The sequence below is a fragment of the Silurus aristotelis genome (assembly GCF_946808225.1).
Source record: "Silurus aristotelis genome assembly, chromosome: 23".
Classification (NCBI taxonomy): domain Eukaryota; kingdom Metazoa; phylum Chordata; class Actinopteri; order Siluriformes; family Siluridae; genus Silurus; species Silurus aristotelis.
The window spans coordinates 6239401-6259206 of record NC_139596.1 but is presented as its reverse complement, the minus strand read 5'-3'; the positions used below and the strand labels follow the sequence as shown (position 1 = coordinate 6259206).

The 19806-nt window shown below is 39.1% G+C and overlaps 2 protein-coding genes across 4 annotated transcripts; both read left to right on the top strand.

Moving 5' to 3' along the window:
• The first annotated feature begins 360 nt into the window (after positions 1–360).
• trafd1 (TRAF-type zinc finger domain containing 1) lies at positions 361–13150 on the top strand. 3 transcript variants are annotated; one of them, XM_083526980.1, is made up of 12 exons: positions 361–627; positions 1232–1277; positions 2945–2990; positions 3084–3219; positions 5286–5339; positions 5507–5921; positions 6223–6560; positions 7417–7659; positions 7770–7905; positions 8346–8574; positions 11995–12055; positions 12362–13150. In XM_083526980.1, exons 3-12 carry the CDS (start codon positions 2956–2958, stop codon positions 12404–12406), a joined length of 1692 nt encoding a protein of 563 aa, XP_083383106.1. In that variant the 5' UTR covers positions 361–627; positions 1232–1277; positions 2945–2955; the 3' UTR covers positions 12407–13150. The 3 variants fall into 3 exon arrangements, with proteins under 3 accessions (XP_083383106.1, XP_083383108.1, XP_083383107.1); XM_083526982.1 differs by having other exon boundaries at positions 386–627; positions 2950–2990; XM_083526981.1 differs by lacking the exon at positions 361–627 and having other exon boundaries at positions 857–1277.
• Positions 13151–15052: 1902 nt separating this feature from the next.
• LOC310718265 (serine protease inhibitor A3L-like) lies at positions 15053–19557 on the top strand. The gene is made up of 5 exons (XM_083527021.1): positions 15053–15197; positions 15647–16277; positions 16410–16674; positions 18324–18468; positions 18859–19557. Exons 2-5 carry the CDS (start codon positions 15662–15664, stop codon positions 19060–19062), a joined length of 1230 nt encoding a protein of 409 aa, XP_083383147.1. The 5' UTR covers positions 15053–15197; positions 15647–15661; the 3' UTR covers positions 19063–19557.
• Positions 19558–19806: the final 249 nt, after the last annotated feature.

Here is a 19806-nt window from a genome sequence, read left to right as displayed (position 1 = left end):
TGTTATTTGTTTTTCATTTTAAATTAGTTGCTGATCTGGATTGGCAAAAAAAGAATACAATATAAAACCAATTAAAAACAGTTCAATACAACAAAAAAACAAACAAACTGTGATTTGTTGTTTGTCATTATTATTAATATCATGAGTGTAAACATGCCAAGCTTCTGCCTAAGGTCTTTACTTCTTTAAGTTGTATTTTTTTAAATAATAAAAGCCGATATTCAGAAAATGTCTTTTCCTAACACGGATACCTCTCGGTTGCAAATAAGAATTATAAAAAATAACACAATTTATCAGATTTCAGATGCCATATTTATAAATAGTTTTGCTGTTTATTTTTCCATTTTTTTTTGTGTTGTTGTTGAAAAAAAATGTTTTCCTATCTGACCGGAAGTCGGTGCCCATGTGACGACATTAGCGTTCCCAATTCCGGCACATAGACACAACTTAATACTTTAGCTTCATTGTTCAGTTGAACCCTATAAACTAAAGGACAGTTTTCCCGTTTTATTTCCTTATTTAATTATTTAGTACCAGCGCGAAAACAGACGGATTACTGAATTAGCAAAATACTTTTACTTTGCCAAGTTTCAACTGTTTTGCTGTGGTCTAGTCCGGTCATGAATGGTGGGTGCTGAGAGATAAAAAATAAATAAATAAATAAATAAATAAATAAATAAATAAATAAATAAATAAATAAATAAATAAATAAAAAAATAAAATAAAAACAGAAATCGGCATATGTCAAAAGTTGTATCTTTTGGCATTATTATTATTATTATTATGTATTATTATATTTTTTATTATGATTCTTATTATTGCTATTATTATTATTATTATTATTATGTTTTATACTTCCTGTTGGTGATTTGTTTCACTAATTGACACTTGTTTCTCGTTTTATTTGCTCGTTTATTTTTTTCTTTGAAAATTTCTCGCAAACATTAATAATGTGACACCTGGACAATAGATGTTTGTGTACAGTATCTGTTAACTGAGGCTGTGTTCTCTGTAGAGTTCCGCTCCCTTCCACGTTGCTCTTCGCAGTGTGTGAGGGAGTGGATTGTACAGCCTAGCTAGTGCACTTTGTGTCTCTTGAGATGGCATTTGTAATACCGCCGACTCTTGGAGATTGCTAAGCGAGCTAGCTGCTTTACCGGAAGCGAAGGGTTTTCGTGAAAACACACAGCGGTTAAAGAATCAACTGTTTCTGTTTCGTTTCTTTTGAAAGGTTAAGGAAACAGTTTCTCCAGTGAGCTCCTGTTAACAAAAACAAGGTGAGCTTTTAAATGTATTGATTATTGTTTATAATGGGTGGAAAGTCGATATACGCGTCTAGGAACATTAGTCACAAATGCAACAGTAGAGAGACAGGCTGGGTTAGGCTTCTGTTACAGACTGTACAGAATAACACAGATAGACTGACATCGAAGAGACAGACAGAGACATGTATTCAATCTAGACATGTAATAGATGGATGGACGGACGGACGGACGGACGGACATGTAATTGATGTATGGATAGAGTGACAGACAGGATGGATGGATGGATGATTGGATGGATGGATAGACAGACAGACAGACAGGCAGACAGGAAGTTGACGGACGGACGGACGGACGGACATGTAATTGATGTATGGATAGAGTGACAGACAGGATGGATGGATGGATGATTGGATGGATGGATAGACAGACAGACAGACAGACAGACAGACAGACAGGTCCGTCCGTCCGTCAACTTCCTGTCTGTAATTGATGTATGGATAGAGTGACGGACGGACGGACGGACGGACATGTAATTGATGTATGGATAGAGTGACGGACGGACGGACGGACGGACATGTAATTGATGTATGGATAGAGTGACGGACGGACGGACATGTAATTGATGTATGGATAGAGTGACGGACGGACGGACATGTAATTGATGTATGGATAGAGTGACGGACGGACGGACATGTAATTGATGTATGGATAGAGTGACGGACGGACGGACGGACGGACATGTAATTGATGTATGGATAGAGTGACGGACGGACGGACATGTAATTGATGTATGGATAGAGTGACGGACGGATGGACATGTAATTGATGCATGGATAGAGTGACGGACGGACGGACATGTAATTGATGTATGGATAGAGTGACGGACGGACGGACATGTAATTGATGTATGGATAGAGTGACGGACGGACGGACGGACGGACATGTAATTGATGTATGGATAGAGTGACGGACGGACGGACATGTAATTGATGTATGGATAGAGTGACGGACGGACGGACATGTAATTGATGTATGGATAGAGTGACGGACGGACGGACGGACATGTAATTGATGTATGGATAGAGTGACGGACAGGATGAATGGATGGATGATTGGATGGATGGATAGACAGACAGACAGACAGACAGACAGACAGACAGACAGACAGACAGACAGGCAGACAGACAGGAAGTTGAAGCATTATTTTAGTGATTGGTTAGTCTATATTATTTGTTTTATTTTTTTATTGTTGTCTATTTTGTTTGTTGTTTCCTGAAATTTTATGGTCCTAAATTATTACCACACTTTCACTAAAAAGCAGCAAGAATGAAATATACATATAATTCTCAAACTCTATAACTAAAAAAAAAATCCCACCAGAAAGTAATGTTTGAAAACACACAAAATAAAATAATATAAAATAAGACTGGAATATTTTTTATTTGACACGTATCTGGCACCTAAAACCAGTTTATTTGTGAATGGGGTGCCATTGAATTTAAAATCAGTATGTTGCAGAAGAACTGCACTCTATAAAATACACTAAGCTTATCCTTAAGTATGTTCTTAATTTTGTATATTATCATGAAGTTTCATATTTGTACATCTGACTGGGATTTGTGTACATTTGTGGTTCTGATGCCGATTTTCTTGTGTATTCTTCTCTCTTTTATCAAAAGGGCAGCCGGTTATGGCCGACGAAAACACTCACCTTTGCTCTAACTGGTAAGGATTTCCTTCATCATATAAGAAGTTCACAGCAATAGTTTACAGTTCACGCTTCATGTTTTTATCATTTTCATGTGTGTACCTTTGCAGCAAACATGACATTCCCGAAGCCAACTTCACCACACACGAGATCCACTGTCGACGCAACATCGCCCTGTGTGATGTGTGCCAGGAGCCTGTTCCCCGAGCTGAACTGCAGAAACATTCAGAGCAGGAGCATTCACAGGTATCATTTTAATGACACTGTGGTGTCTTTGAAAGTAGGAGATTGAAATCATCAACTTAATTGTAATGAAACGCACATGCTGTAGGTATAAAAAAAAAAAAACCAACAGGACTTTTTGTTTGACCTTTTAAGCATGTATCTAATGATGCTTGGGTTTCCCACCACATTGTTTTTATGTTGAGCTTTTGTTAAAGCAAGCAGATGGTTTTGAATGGTGGTAAATAGGTTTCTATCATTATATGGTTATTCCATTTTTATAAATTTTTTAAAATTCATATCTGGACTGAATATTGTTCCAATACATTTTATATTATTCCTTAATATTTTGCATGTCCTCATAAATCAGGCTGCAAAAAGTGATGTAAAGGTGCCATTCATTTAATTTGACCCGTAATAAACATATATGCAGGTCGTCCTCTACTTACAATGGAGATACGTTACGACGACCCCGTTGCAAGTCGCAAATATCGTAACTCGAAGATGAAGTCAAGTCAAGAAGCTTGTATTGTCATTTCAACCATATATAGCTGACGCAGTACACAGTGAAATGAAACAACGTTCCTCCTGAACCCTGCTACTACATAGACAACATAAAGCTACATAACAGAAAACACAGATTTGAGGACTTGTACGTGTCCTCGCCACATAATGTGCTGGTGCAAACAGTGCAAGACAACACAAGACAGTGTCGGACAAATACACAAAACACAAGAAAATAGCCAGTAAACCTGCTGTATATTACACAGTGCGGTGTGTAAAAGAGAACCTAGTACGGGAGTGAACATTGTAATTAAACAAAATAGTGTGCAAAAAATTTGCAAAAACAGCATGTAAACAGTTTGTAGTAATGAAGTGATATAATATTGGCATGGACGTGTGAAGTAAGTACGATTGTGTGTTGAGTCCGGGTTGTACAGATCAATCACACAGTTGAGTGTGTGTGTGAGTTTTAGTTCAGAAGATGGTGCTATGACTGTGACAGTCTTTTCTGCTTCATGCTGATTTATCTTTTTTTTTTTCTGCTCTAAACTGATGGCTTTCCACTTTTTTTTTCACTACCAGCAGGAGACATACTTGGGCCCTTGGAAAACATGCTTTTATCACTAAAATTGCTGTTTAAAACAAAAAGAATACACAATGAGGCTTCGTACTCTGCTGCCTGTTGCACGAAATGTACAATATTTTGACAATTTTGTCGTATCACTCTCGTCATCGTAAGATCGAAAAATCGTAAGTCAGGGACCATCTGTATATATAATTTCAAAATGATCCTTAAAATTTTTGTAATGTTGCCATGCAGTGGATCTTACTCGGTTATTCACTTAAGGATTCCTCCAGGACCAAGGCGCAACAGGAAACAAAATAACACAAAAATACACTGCGTAACGTGCACGTGTACCTAAAAAATAAATGATGCAACACAACGAGAAAATAGACACAGCGACAGTGCAGCACCGACCTGTACAGTAATTTTGTGTTAGTGCAAATAAACCGTTCATATACTAATACATTTTCATCATTCATTCATTTTCTCCCGCTTATCCGTAATTCGGGTCGCGGGGGCAGCAGTCTAAGCAGGCATCCGCCTTCGACTGCTGCCCAATCCTCACAGCACCGTCCCATACGGTCCCTCCTGCAGGTGGTGAGCCCACGGGAGGCGGCCCCACGTCACTCCGACGTCACGGACCTTGATATTTCCCTCGTAAGGGACCCCCGGAGCATAGAGGGTTAAGGGCCTTGCTCAAGGGCCCAAGAGTGGCAGCCTGGCGATACCGGGGCTTGAACCCCAGACTTTCCGATCGGCAACCCAGCGCCTTAACCGCTGGAGCCACCACTCCCCCTAATACATTTCTCTAAATAAAAATATTTCTGTTGGAACTGTTCCGAATTATACTCTGCCCACAGGTCAAAACATTATATTAAAGGGAAAACATATTGTGTTATGTGTTTGTTTGGAATTGCAATCCGCATCACAGGCAAAGTGACCTTTTCGTTACAGAGCATGTTCCAGATGTTACAGAGCTTTTCTTTTATGAAAGAACATGTTGACTATTTTTCCCCGCTAGGAACAATGCAAATGTGGTCTGAAGATTGAAAAGAGGCACATGGAGACCCATCAGGTACTGCAGTGTTGATTTATCATCTGTTCATACCACTTATGTTGTTCATTTTGCACTTTCTAGTAGTGGTAATCTTAAAATTCAATTTAGCTTGAAGGTCACATGCTTTGTTTAACTTGTTCCCCGCTGTAGTAACAGTGACATTCACACGGAGTTGCTTTTTGCAGAGTTCCGAATGCAGCCAACGTCTGGTTCCATGTCAGTACTGCGAGCTGGAGCTGGTCTTCAGCAAAGCCATAGAGCACGAGGAGTACTGCGGGACCCGTACCGAACCCTGCCCCGTGTGCAAGTGCAACATCATGCTGAGGGAGAAAGCCATCCATCCGGCACTGTGTGGGAGCCTCACGCCTCCTCAGGAGAGGAGGCTGGCCACTCAGTCGCCTGGAGCGTGGTTCGAGACACAGTCCATCCACAATCTGTTGAGGGGGCAAGAACGGAGTAATAATAACAACAGTAGTGCAGGGTCAACAGAGCGCAGAGGTCCACCACGGCCACTAGAGAGCAGACTTCACAACAGCACTAGAGGAGCAGTGGGGACTGGGGCCAGGAGGAACATGGTGCAGAGAAACGAGTTTACTCGCTGTAAGTACAAGAAAAGGTCATGTTTATATTAATCGACTACACTGTAGTGTCTTCCATACCAGAGACATTAATAAATTCTCAGTTCTGTTTCTGGGTGATATCCTGACTGTTCTTTCATTTTACATTGTTTTAACTACAAGGAAATGCTTTTAAAAAGGCAGTAAATACGTTTGAATAATAATAAAAAAAATAAATAAAAAAAACGATGTATTTAAACTACATATTAATCTGTGCATCATCTTTATATATCATGGTGTAGTAATTTTGGGCACAGTTTCTGATATTTGAACATGATTATCAGTGCTAGATCAGGACACAGAGCTGGAGACCAACAACAACAGCCTGCTGTGGCCTCTGAGCCAGCTGCCAGATTCCGACTCCTCTGGCCTGGACTACCTGCTGGCCCTAAGTCTGCAGAGTGATGGAGATACTGAGGAGCCAGATATTCAGCAGGGTTTGTGGACTGACGTCTGGGATCAGCGTCTTGGCAGAACCCCAGTCCCAACCACCTTCAGCTCTCAACTCTCATCTCCCAATAACAACAACACTCCAGCTAGCACTAACACCTCCACTGAGATCATGCTCCCCTGTGAGTTCTGCGAAGAGCTCTTTCCAGAAGAGGACCTAATTTTACACCAGGTCAGAATCAATCTTATTATAGATTCAGGATTTATTTACAAGGACACAATGTATAAAAGACACATTTTATGTGTGCACTGGTGTCTATTAGAAATCCTCATAAATTGTGAGTTTCAAGGAGGTTTGCAATTAAATTAAGGTTAGAAAGTCAAAGGAAGAGAAAATGTTGTACCGGGATCCGAACTAAAGAAAACACGGCGATAAACATAATGAGCAATGACCTTTCTGTCTGTCAACTGCATATTAATGGTAAATAATGGTAATGGTCATTAATATCAGATGCTATAAAAGATGTACAAAATGTACTCTAATGTTTGAAAAGTTTTTGTTTTAGTGAATCATGCCAATGAAGCATAGTAATGAATCATGCTGAAGCTTAAACGCACTTCAATGTTATAAAATTAAATATATTTTAAAAGATTTTTCTGGTTACAAATTTAGACTAAAAATCGCTGTACCAAAGCGTTTTAATTGCGTTTTAAAACTTTAATCAATACATAAAATATGTATTTTTTCTTTAATAGAAAATAAAAAATTTTTTTATTAAAAATGTGTTAAGATTATTGACACCTCTCGACACTCTTATGAGTGTTCATTATTCATTTGCTGTGTGTCCCCAGGAACATTTGTTGTTTCCCTGGGGATAGAAATACAAGGTTGCACAAGAAACAGACAATCAACATATTGTGTATTAGCATTTAAAAAATGCTATTAAGCACATTAGGGGCTTATAAAAGGTTGATTGTGAATTCTGATTATTGAGTTGTTCAGATTGTTATATAGTCCAGCATGTATTCTTGGTATTTTATATAATGCACTCGTGGATTTTAGTTGCTTGTTTGTTATTGTTCCATAGACGGGGTGCAACACTGCCTCTGCCATCGCCTCTTTCAGCAAGCAGCCTCCGTCTCTGCAACATGAAGAGCCTTTCACTGACGATGACATCATCACTCCTCGTACCCCGAGTCCTCCCAACCTGCCCCAATCGGTCTCCCCTCTTTCCTACAGTCCTCCTTTAAGCCCAGTAGGGGGTGATGTGCTCATTCCCTGCGAGTTCTGTGGAGTTACTTTGGAGGAAAGTGTCGTATTTCACCATCAGGTATTTCCACCACGTGCATTGTTCACAATATTGGTTTGTGTTTTTAAATACACATAGTGTAAACAGATAGGGATATGGCTTTTTATTATCATTCTCTCTCCATCATTTAGGATAAGTGCGACTTCCGCCCTGCCACGGCTTATCAAACAGATGGAGCATCCCCATCTCCGTGGAAACCTCTCTACCCAACCAATGAGAGGTGTGGGAGGAGTTCTCCAGAAAGACAAAGGATAGTGAAACAAAAGGGTGAGCCAATTTGCTCAAAGGGTACAGCATGTTTAGTCAAGTCTCATAGCTGTTTTCAGAACAGCTCTGATTTAAATATACGCTATGTATGATCCAAGCTTAAAAGTATGCGTTTGTTCGAAAGCTACTGTCACAATACGTGTCTGTCAATAGCACGAGCAAGTTGTGTTGTGCAAAGGAAACGAGAATGTCTTCAAGATATGGAAAGGATTTTTATAAGCTCTAAATAGATTATTCAATGTATTGAATATAAGGGAGCAGCTTCAACAAAAACTCTTAACCTGCATCTAAAAAACACTAATGAATCAAATCATTTATTCAACTTTATTAACAGAACTCCTTAGGACAAGTTATTTGCAGAATTATGTTTAATCTGTGTTTGTTTAAGGTAAAATCTCTCTATTCTGCACCAATTTCACCGATCTCTTTGTTTCATGCAGAAGATCCTGCTAAGGACATGGCAACGGTTCATGACTGGCAGAGCTACAGGCCTTCTATGGACCCGTGGAAGCCATCCGCCTTTAGAAGTCTTTCCTCCTCTGGGAAGAACACCAATGCTGAGCAGCAAGGAAAGAGCAGGAGTCAGTGGGGAAACGTCACAGACATCCGCTCACCCCGTTTAGATCCTCTCAGTGGATGCTTCAGTTCCAGCACTGCAGGGTCTTCTGAGTAGGTGCACACCTGTCAAATTCATTATATTGATAATTAAGAAGTCAGACAACTTCTTCTTTCAGCTTCTCCCATTAGGGGCCGCCACAGCGGATCATCTGTCTCCATACCCCCCTGTCCTCTACATCTGTCTCTTTCAAACCAACTACCTGCATGTCTTCCCTCACCACATCCATAAACCTCCTCCTTGGTCTTTCTCTTTTTTTCCTTCTTGCCAGTTCCATCCTCAGCATTCTTCTCCCGATATACCCCATGTCCCTCCTCTGCACATGTCCAAACCATCTCAATCTCTCCTCCCTCACCTTGTCTCCAAAACATTCTACATGTGCGGTCCTTCTAATAAGCTCGTTTCTAATCTTGTCCATCCTCGTCACTCCCAACGAAAATATCAGCATCTTCAGCTCTGCTACCTCCAGCTCCACTTCCTGTCCCTGCACCCGCACCACTCCACTGCCCTCCCTCTCATTCACACACATGTACTCTGTCTTACTCTTACTGACTTTCATTCCCCTTCTCTCCAGCATGTACCTCCAGCTCTTCTCAACCTGCTCCCTACTCTCACCACAAATCACAATGTCATCTGCAAACATCATAGTCCACGGAGACTCCTGTCTGACCTTGTCTGTCAACCTGTCCATCACTACTGCAAACAGGAAAGGGCTCAGATCCGATCCACAATGCAGTCCAACCTCCACCTTAAACCAGTCTGTTGTTCCTACTGCACACTTCACTGCTGTCACACTGTCCTCATACATGTCCTCTCTCGGCACCTTGTCGTACGCTTTCTCTAAATCTACAAACACACAATGCAACTCCTTCTGACTTTCTCTAGACTTCTCTGTCAACATTTTAAAAGCAAATTAGGCATCTGTGGTGCTCTTCTGCTGCATAAAACCAAACTGTTGCTTACAGATGGTCACCACTTCTCTCAGCCTGGCTTCCACTACTCTTTCCCATAACTTCATGGGGTGACTGATCAAATTTATTCCCCTGTAGTTACTGCAGGTCTGAACATCTCCCTTGTTCTTATTCCTCTCACCTTCTAAAACCTTGTTAAACAATCTTGGTAAAAACTCCACTACCATCTCTCCTAAACATCTCCGTGCTTCATGTCATCTGGTCCAACCGACTTTCCACTCTTTATCCTCTTATTCGCTGCTCTCATTTCTCTATACTAATCCTATCCACTTCCTGCTTTACTATTTCCACACCATCCAACCTTCTCTCTCTTATTTTAGTCAACACATTTCCATCTCCATCCTTTACTGCTCTAACTTGCAGCACATCCTTCCCAGCTCGGTCCTTCTGCCTGGCCAATCAGAACAAATCCTTTTCTCCATCCTTAGTGTCCAACTTCTTATACAGCTCCTCATATGCCTTTTCCTGGGCTTTCGCCACATCCCTCTTCACCTGCTGCTGCATCTCCTTGTACTCCTGCCGACTGTTCTCATCACCCTGCCGATCCCAATTCTGTTTCCCCAACCTCTTTCTCCTTATGCTCTCCTGCACTTCCTCATTCCACCACCACATCTCTTTGTCTTCCTTTCTATTTCCAGATGTCACACCAAGTACCTTTCTAGCTGTCTCCCTCATCACTTCAGCAGTAGTTGCCCAATCATCCTGCACCTTTTTACCACCACTGAGCCCCTGTCTGACCTCTTCCCTGAACCTTACACTACAGTCTTCCTCCTTCAGTTTCCACCATCTTATTCTTCTTACAGTCCTCACTCTTCTCCTCTTCTTCTCCACCTCCAAAACCATCCTACAGACTAGCATCCAATGCTGTCTAGCTTCACTGTCCCCCGTCAACACCTTACAGTCTCCAATCTCCTTCAGGTTGCATCTCCTGCATAGCACATAGTCCACCTGTGTGCACCTTCCTCCACTCTTATACGTCACCCTATGGATCCTCCTTCTTTTTCTTTTCCTTGAAGCCATACCTACCCATCACCTCCTCATCACCTCAGTTCCCTTCACTTACATGCCCATTAAAGTCTGCCCCAATCACCAATCTTTCCTTCCCTGTTACACCTTCTACCACTTCATCTAACTCACTCTAGAATTTTTCCTTCTCCTCTATCTTACTCCCTTTCCACTTGGTCTCTTGAACACACAACATATCTACCTTTCTCCTCTCCATCATATCAGCTACCTCTCTCCCTTTACCAGTCATAGTACCAACATTTACTGTACCAACCCGAACTTCCACTCTCCTACACTTCTCCTTTCCCTGCTGTCTCTGTAGACGGTGTGTGTGTGTGTGTGTGTGTGTGTGTGTGTGTGTGTGTGTGTGTGTGTGTGTGTGTGTGTGTGTGTGTGTGTGTGTGTGTATATATATATATAATACGTACATAATACATACATATAATTTACATACATACGGTGGGTGAAATAATTATTTGATCCACTGCTGATTTTGTAAATTTACCCCTTACAAAGAAATGAACAGTCTAGAATTTTTATGGTAGGTTTATTTTAACAGAGAAAGAATATTAAAAAAAAATCCCTAATAAACATTAAAGAAAGGTTATAAATTCATTTGTATTTGCTGGAGTGAAATAAGTATTTGATCCTGTACCAACCAGCAAGATTTCTGACTCCCACACACCCAAATTAGTCCTGTACCTTTATGAACGAACTCCTAATATCAACTCATTATGTGTATAAAAGACACACGTCACAGAATCAACCTCTTCTATTCAAACCTCTCCATAAACATGAGCAAAACCAAAGCTGTCAAAGGACATCAGGGACAAGATTGTAAACCTGCACCAGGCTGGAATGGGCTACAAGACCATCAGCAAGAAGCTTGGTGTGAAAGAGACCACTGTTGGCACTATAATAAAAAAAAAAGAATATTTATATATATATATATATATGTATTAAGTATATATGTGTATATATACAGCGACTAGGCATAACTATTGCCATCAATCAGGCAAAAAGTTATGACCACCTGCCTAATATTGAGTCCCCTTTTGCTGCCAAAACAGTCGTGACCCAGCGAGCATTAACGCCATTAACTTCTTCAGCACTTTGAGCTCCAGTACAGTCTGTTGGATCGGACCACACGGACCAGCCTTCACTCCACACATGCATTAATGAACCTTTCTCTGAGCCGGTCGGCGGTTCACAGTTGTTCCTTCCTTGGAGCACTTTTGATGCACACTGACCACTGCAGACCGGGAACATCCCACAAGAGCTGCAGTTTTGGAGATGCTCTAACCCAGTCGTCTAGACATCACAATTTGCTTCTTGTTGCCCAAATCCTTATTAACTGACAGATTAATGTTATTATTGGTCCGATTGAGGGCTTTAACCTAATTTTATACTCACATTTTTCCACCCCAACACACACACACACACACACACACACACACTATAAAAATGATCATAGACCTCTTGTATTCCCCATGACAGGCCTCAGACCAGAGACAGAGCAGACGGCCGACACTGCCAAAAGAACACAGCTGTGTCAAAGGTACTGTTTTCAACTGCGCCATAATAAATAAATAATTAACAGAAACGTTAAAGGAAAAAGTCCAACCTGAAACACTATAAATATGTTCACACTGAAATATTTGTGATGTGCTCATTTAGAATCCTTGTCCTTTACCCATAAAAACATTTCCTCACTCACTATGTTATGCAAATCAAATTAGAAGTGTCGTATAAAGAATTATTTTACATGGCTGTGCTTTAATTACAGTTAAAATATATATGTATTTGTGTATTGTTGATAAACTATAATAAATAATGATATATTTCTGTCTGATTTCACTTCCAGGTGGCCAAGAAGCGGAACACTGACAAAGAAAAAGAAGAAAAATAGGAGGTGCCAGTTTCTGTACTTATTGTAAAAAAGGGAGATTAGTCAATGTTGAGTTCACACACTTTCTCTCCACAATGCACACTGTGTGATTTAGAGTGGGCAGAGTGGGCAGAATTCTAGGCCCCGTAAATCTAAAATAATGGACTATTAGCCTTTTTTTTTTTTTTTATTTGTTTAGTTGGTTTTGCAATGCAAACCTCCACCACAATCTTTAATTCTGGCAAATAGCCATGATATGAGTGGGATCATCTACTCATACCTGTGTGTGTGTGTGTGTGTGTGTGTGTGTGTGTGTGTGTGTGTGTGTGTGTGTGTGTGTGTGTGTGTGTGTGTGTGTCTCCATTAGGAAATTAAAAATGTGCATAATTTGTGTGTTGATGTCCAAAAAAAAAAAAAAAAAGTCTCTGTTTCTTCTTCTAAACGACTTGCTTTTGTTGCATGATGTTTAAATTGTCTTTTTGTTATTGTTTTTCTGTGTATGTGTTCTTTTTTTACTTTCAGCTCTTTTAATATTTCAATTCAGGACTGAAAAGACACTAAAGCTTTTATATTTTCTTAAAAACTTTTTTAAAATACATGTGACAGTACATTCACATTAAGCCTTATTCTGTCTCTTATTTTGCATACTGTGTATTTACATGATGGTTTCAGGATCACTCTAAGCTGAGGCAATCAACTTGTGTAAACTTTTCATATTCTTCTGGAAAAAATGCTTTATGGACATAATAAAAGCCTCAATCCCAATGTGTCATGTTTTTATGAAACAGTATTTATAAGGTTGCTCCAAGTCAGTTTTTTGGTATGAAATATTCATTCATTCATTAATGAAGTACTGGCTAACAATAATAATAAACAAATATTAACATGTTCATAGTAATGAAACCTTTTTAAAAAAATGTGTGTTTCTAAGTAATGGAAATTGCATGACATTGACATACAACATGACGAAGAATTGGACCAGAAAATTCCAGCCATTTGTTTTATTGCAGTGCTCGAACAATTTTTAACAGAAGAGCAGTAAATACTCTTGATTTTGATCTACATACATTGTGGGAATAGAACATACAAGACCCCTGAAGCATAGCTGGAAAAAAAACACTAACCTCATTATTTATTTTATTTTATAATAATAATAGTAATAAAACTTATTTTATGTTTGTGATGATGTGGTTTATTCTTCCCATGTGTAGTGTAGCAGAAAATACATATAGAATAAAAACATCATGAAATACACAAAAAAAATGCATAGATTATTTTGCTAAAGTCCTGTGACAATCATTTACAGTCCTGTAGCATGGGATGTGATCAAAAACCTGGACATTTGGACGCGTTCTCCATCCAAAACGAGTCAGGATACACTGTGGCTGGCAGAAGCTGCAGTCAAACAGAAGAAAGTCATTAGTATTCAGAACTGTTTTGTCTGACAGGTAAAGTATTTATTTAGTGAGAAACAAGTGGATGATTTATCAAGTTATTCTGGCATCAATCTCCGTTAAGTTCGATATGAAAAGTAATTTGTTCATCATGTGAGAATGTTTTAAGCAGATGTTCTATACTTGTTTAGAGACACCTGCAAAAAATTCTTGAGACGGTATCTAAGGAGTGGCTTCCATCTGGCCTGATTGGTGGAGTGCTGCAGAGATGTTTGTTATTCTGGAAGTTTTTTTTTGGAAGGTTCTCCTCTTTCCACAGAGAAACGTTGGAGCTTTTTCAGAGTGGCCATCAGGTTTTTGGTCACCTCCCTCCCAGGGCAGCTCCACTCTAGGAAGAGTCCTGGTGGTTCTAAACTTCTTCTATTTACGGATGATGGAGGCCACTGTGCTCATTGGTAGCATCAATGATGTAGAATTATTTCTGTTCAATCCCCCAGAGCTGTGCCTCGATACAATCCTGTCTCTGAAGTCTACAGACAATTCCTAGGTCTTCATGGCTTGGTTTGTGCTCTGATATGCACTGTGTGTGTCTTTCAAATCATGGACTCCAATCAAGTGTAACAGCTCAAGGAGGATTAAGAATCAGGATGCACCTGAATGTCATGTGATTTTTTTTTTCTTTGTGTTTTTTACTTTAAATACATTTGCAAAGATTTTGAACAAACCTCTTTCATGTCGTCATTATGAGGTTTTGTTTGTAGAAAAATAAGACAAATTTAAGGAAAATAATGAATTTAATCAATTTTGGAATTGTGGAAAAGGTAAAGCGCTGTGAATACTTTCCGGATGCACTGTATCTCAGTAAAGCTAGATACAAATGTCAAATGTTAAAAGTGTTAGACATAAAAATATATAAATTAAATTCATAAAACTGAATCTGATTGTATTTAAAGCTAACGGGTAAAGGAGGCAGCTGAGGGTGTGGCACGCCTTTTATCATACGACACTAATTGATAAACCTGATTAGATAATTATATCTTTAAAGTTACAAATTCTAAGGTTTCCCCCCCTAAACAACATTTATTTTCTATTCATAAAATATACCTAGTGGACTTTAATTTAGGTTTCAACTGTAGAATTGAACACGTCATTCAGCTTGTTCATGCATCAAGTATGAGCCAGGTAATGTGGTGCAATGGTACTCCAGGTCCAGAACTCCTCGATGCTGTGAATGTTTTACATTCAAATAATCGATATATTTGCTCTCATGACCTCTGCTTGCATTGCTGAGGGTCTGTTAATAATTAGAAATTATTCAGACTATGGATAAACAAAAAAACGGGGTAGAGTCTTGTGGCTAAAAGTATACTGAACAAAGCAAGGCATTACAAGATTTTCCGGAGAATTGCTTTATTTTGGTGAGTTTGTTGTGTATGACTTTTTGCACATTCTTGGACAACAGACAGTTGACTTGATCACTGTTAGTGTTAAGATGGGCCTCACACTGACACACTATAGGGTCTTTACGATGAGAGTATGTAAGGTACACGAAATATCTTTATCTGAGTTCACACATCTCTGGTTACTATGTCTTCTTACCCAATCAGGAATAGTTTTAGGTCTGGTTTTTTTCAGTGTGTATGTATACTTGTCTGTTATCTGCAATAAACTTAAGATGTGAGAACAGGAGTAAATAGGTTAAAAACAAGAGGGAAAAAATCCATCATGTGACATTTGTTGCTCAATTTGGAATCGCTCAATTGTGATTTATAGATTCTTACTGTATAGAAAAACAGTGTTTAATTCATTTTATTTCTTGTTATGAGATGTCATTTGACCTGTTTGGTATGAATTTATTCGATTTTAGCTCAGAAGAAGCGCCATGCCGTGGAGTGCCGTGTGTTTGTGGTGCTGTTTTGCCTTGGCATTCGTTTCCAGTAGTGTACACGCAGATCTACAGCAGCATTCTGACTACGATGATCAGAAAACTCACATGAAAGCATTAAGTGACATTAACAATAATTTTGCATTTCGACTGTACAAAAGCATCGTGTCTGTCGCTCAGTCCGAGAACGTGTTCTTCTCACCGTTGAGTGTCTCCATGGCATTGTCTGCACTGTCTTTAGGAGCAGAAGGTGAGACTCATGAACAGCTTCTCAGTGGCCTCGGATTCAGCGATACGGTCATGACCTCTGAGGAATTGCACGATGCCTACTTAGATCTTCTCCACAACCTCAGTCAGAGGACAGGGGTAGATCTGAACGTGGGTACTGCTGTCTATGTCAATGAAACTTTCAAGCCTCACGCGGAATTTTTGGAGAAAATTGCCAATTTCTATCTTTCCGAAGGCTTCTCTGTCGATTTCACCCAAACCAAAAAAACCTCTAATCAGATAAACAAATATGTCAGTGAAAAGACACAAGGAAAAATTCGCAGGGTTATTAAAGAACTGGATTCATGTACCCTCATGTATCTACTCAGCTATATCTATTTTAAGGGTACGTTTTTTTAATTATTATTATTATTATTTTTATTATGTATAACTATTATGTCAATATTAATTGTATCATCACCTCTTTCTGGACATGCTTTTGTGTTCTATAACAGCAATTTCCATTTTCTTTCTTTAGGAAAATGGTCCATCCCCTTTGACCCCCAAAATACCAGAAAGGCAAAATTCAATGTGGATGCAGAAACAACTGTTCCAGTTCAAATGATGAATGAGATAAATAATTTTTACATCCACTCCGATCCAGAACTCTCTACCACTGTCCTTCGCCTGGATTACAATGACTCATTCTCCATGATACTCGCTCTACCCAAGGATCTCACTGCTCTTCAAGAGGCTTTGCTTCCACAACACATAGAAAACTGGACCAAGAAGACAATTAAAAGGTTGTTTGGATTGTCTGGGATTTTAAATGTTAACATAGTTCAGAAATGTTTTTTAAAAATGTCTTTTTTTAATGAACACTATATGGACAAAAGTATTGGGACAACTGAGTTTTCCAGTCACATCCTTCCCAGTCTTTTTTCCCAATCTGTTGCCAGAACATTGGAGGCACACAATTTTATAGGACGTCTTTGGATGCGGTAGCGTGAAATTTTCCTTTCACTTGAACTAGGAGAGCCAAACCTGTGCACAAAGAGAACTGTGTAAAGACACGGTTTACATGGGTTGAAGTGGAAGATCTTGAGTGGCCTGCTACCTCGAACTCGACCTATCTGACCTCGACCCTATTAAAAACCTTTGGAATGAAGTGGAACTCTAACTCACCACAGGCCTCCATACTCTGCATTTGTTCCTGACTTGTGGCTGAATAAGCACAAATCAAACAACCACACTCGAAAATCTAGTGGAACATCTTGCCAGGAGAGTGGAGGTTATTATAACAATAAATGGGGATTAAATGTGGAACAAAATGTACAAAAAGCACAGGAATCTTTCAGTCAGGTGTCCACAAACGTTTGTCCATATAGTGTATCATCAGTTTTGCCTGTTTCTTTCCCCAAAATTTATTTATTTTTATCATTCGGATTAAACAAAAAAAAACAAAAAAAACACTAATTTTTCAAGCAGCTTGATAAATGTAGTTGGCCTAAGGTCTCTTTTATTTAACAAGTTATCTTTGTTAGTTTGTTTATTTATTTATTTATTTATTTATATTTTAAATTTTTAGATTTTTTTTTTATTTATACCGTAATTTCCAGACATATATAAGCCGCACCCACTGAATTTTACAAATATTTTTATTTTTAACATAAATAAGCCGCACCTGTCTATAAGCCGCAGCCGTATGTCTACACTGATGAATTTTACACAGGCTTTAACGAAAGACACGTTACACACGGTGTAACGGTCAAAATATGTTGCGCTTCCTTTAGGAGCATAGCAGTATTTTGGGAATAGCATGCCAGAAGCGAGCTCTCCCTTCACCCAGACTCAACGCATTACAACGGCTTGTATCTAAACAGTAGCCGACCAAGAAAGTCATTGTTCACTGTCTTCCTCCTTCCTTTTACAACTATTTCTCTCGGGAGTTTATCTTTTGGCATCATCGTGCATTTAAAAAAAACGCTTTTCTCCCGAAGCCGTGCAGCTCAGAACACAGGTGAGGTGTGTTTTTTCATTTCCGTTCAGAAATTTTATTGGTTTAATGTTATAGGGTCTTCCCGTGGGCTCACCACCTGCAGGAGGGACCGTAAGGGACGGTGCTGTGAGGATTGGGCAGCAGTCGAAGGCGGGGGCCTGCTTAGACTGCTGCCCCCGCGACCCGAATTATGGATAAGCGGGAGAAAATTAATGAATGAATGAATGTTATAGGGTTCAGTTTTTTGGCTTGAAGTTTGTGAAACCGGGAAAAACCCATGAAAAATTCATAAATTAGCCGCTTCGTTGTTTAAGCCGCGGGGTTCAGAACGTGAGAAAATAGTAGCGGCTTTTAATCCGAAAAATGCAGTATTTACAACCTGTTATATACTAATGAGAGAAGTGGGTGTCATTTAAATATTGTCAATAACAAACTTGCCTTCTTTTTCCTCAGTAAATACAAGATCCACCTCCCTAAACTGTCCCTGAAAACATCATATTCCCTGATCAACATTCTTACTGGACTTGGAATGAAGGATATGTTTACTGATAAAGCTAACTTCGCTGGGATTACTGATGAAAACATATACCTTTCTGAGGTAAGAAGGTTAATGACAAGTGCAGATGGCACATTAGAGATACAGGTTTGTCATGCTTTCCTCTTCTTCGTTTTCTTCTTTTTGTTTTTGTTCATCTTCTTCTTTTGGCTGCTCCTAGTCGCCACAACAGATCACCTGACCCCATACTAACCATGGGGTTTCAAATGAACCATTTGCATGTCTTCCCTCAACACATCCATAAACACATCCTCTGCTGCACATGACCAAACCATGCCACTAGCTAAACATGATGTAGGCAATAATCTAATGCTATTGCATGAAAGTAACTGTGACTCCAATCATTTCTTTTTAATGTTGTTTTGTTTCACTGATGAAATAAAAACATCACTCATGCGCTCAATTACATGGAAATGTTACATTTGTCCCCAGGCTGTGCATAAAGCCACGTTAGATGTGGATGAAGTCGGAGCCACTGCAACAGCTGTGACGAAAATGCACTTTGCAGCACGTATTCAACCGACCAGTCTGAAATTTAATAAGCCATTTATGATATTTATCATTGACCAGGAAACAAAGAGCATCTTGTTTATGGGGAGAATTGTCAATCCCAAAAATTCTAATATAGATGAATAATCAATGGTTCACAGCAACAAAGCATTTTTACTTTGTTATTGTACTTAAGTAAATTTTTTATGTATCAGGAATTTATCCAAATAAATGTAATAAAACAATGCAATTTTTCATTACATTGAAAGAAATACATAAATAACGTTAAGTGATGTGGACTTGTCGTGTGACCACAGTTGTAACCCTCTGGTTCTGGAAAGAGGGGGTGTGGTTTAAGGGTTTTCTCACTGTGTATCTGTAAGTATTGAAAACTCTCCTAAACAAGGTATAATGTGCAGTTTTAATTAACCACTTTTTATTCCATAAATTATTAAAATATAGTATACTTATACAGCAGAACATGTGCATACTTAAGTACACTAAAAAGCAAATGTGTAATATGGAGTACTATTACTTTTCCTGGAGTAGAATTTAAGCCATATATTTGTACTTTTTGTTCTGAAGTATAGGAGTGGTGTACTCCATCCTCCACTGTGATTAATATTAAAATATTGAAACTAATTATTTTTCTGGGTTTACATTTTTTCTTTCTATTCCACATACAGTTTATTGGCAAAAGTGTTCAGTCACCCATCCAAATCATTAATCCAGGTGTTCCAAACACTTCCATGGTTACAGGTATATGAAATCAAGCACCTGGGCATGCAGGTGATACATTTCTGAAAGAACAGGTCGCTCTCAGGAGCTCAGTCAATTCCAGCGTGGTACCGTGACAGTATTCCACCTGTGCAATACTTTCAGTTGTGAAAT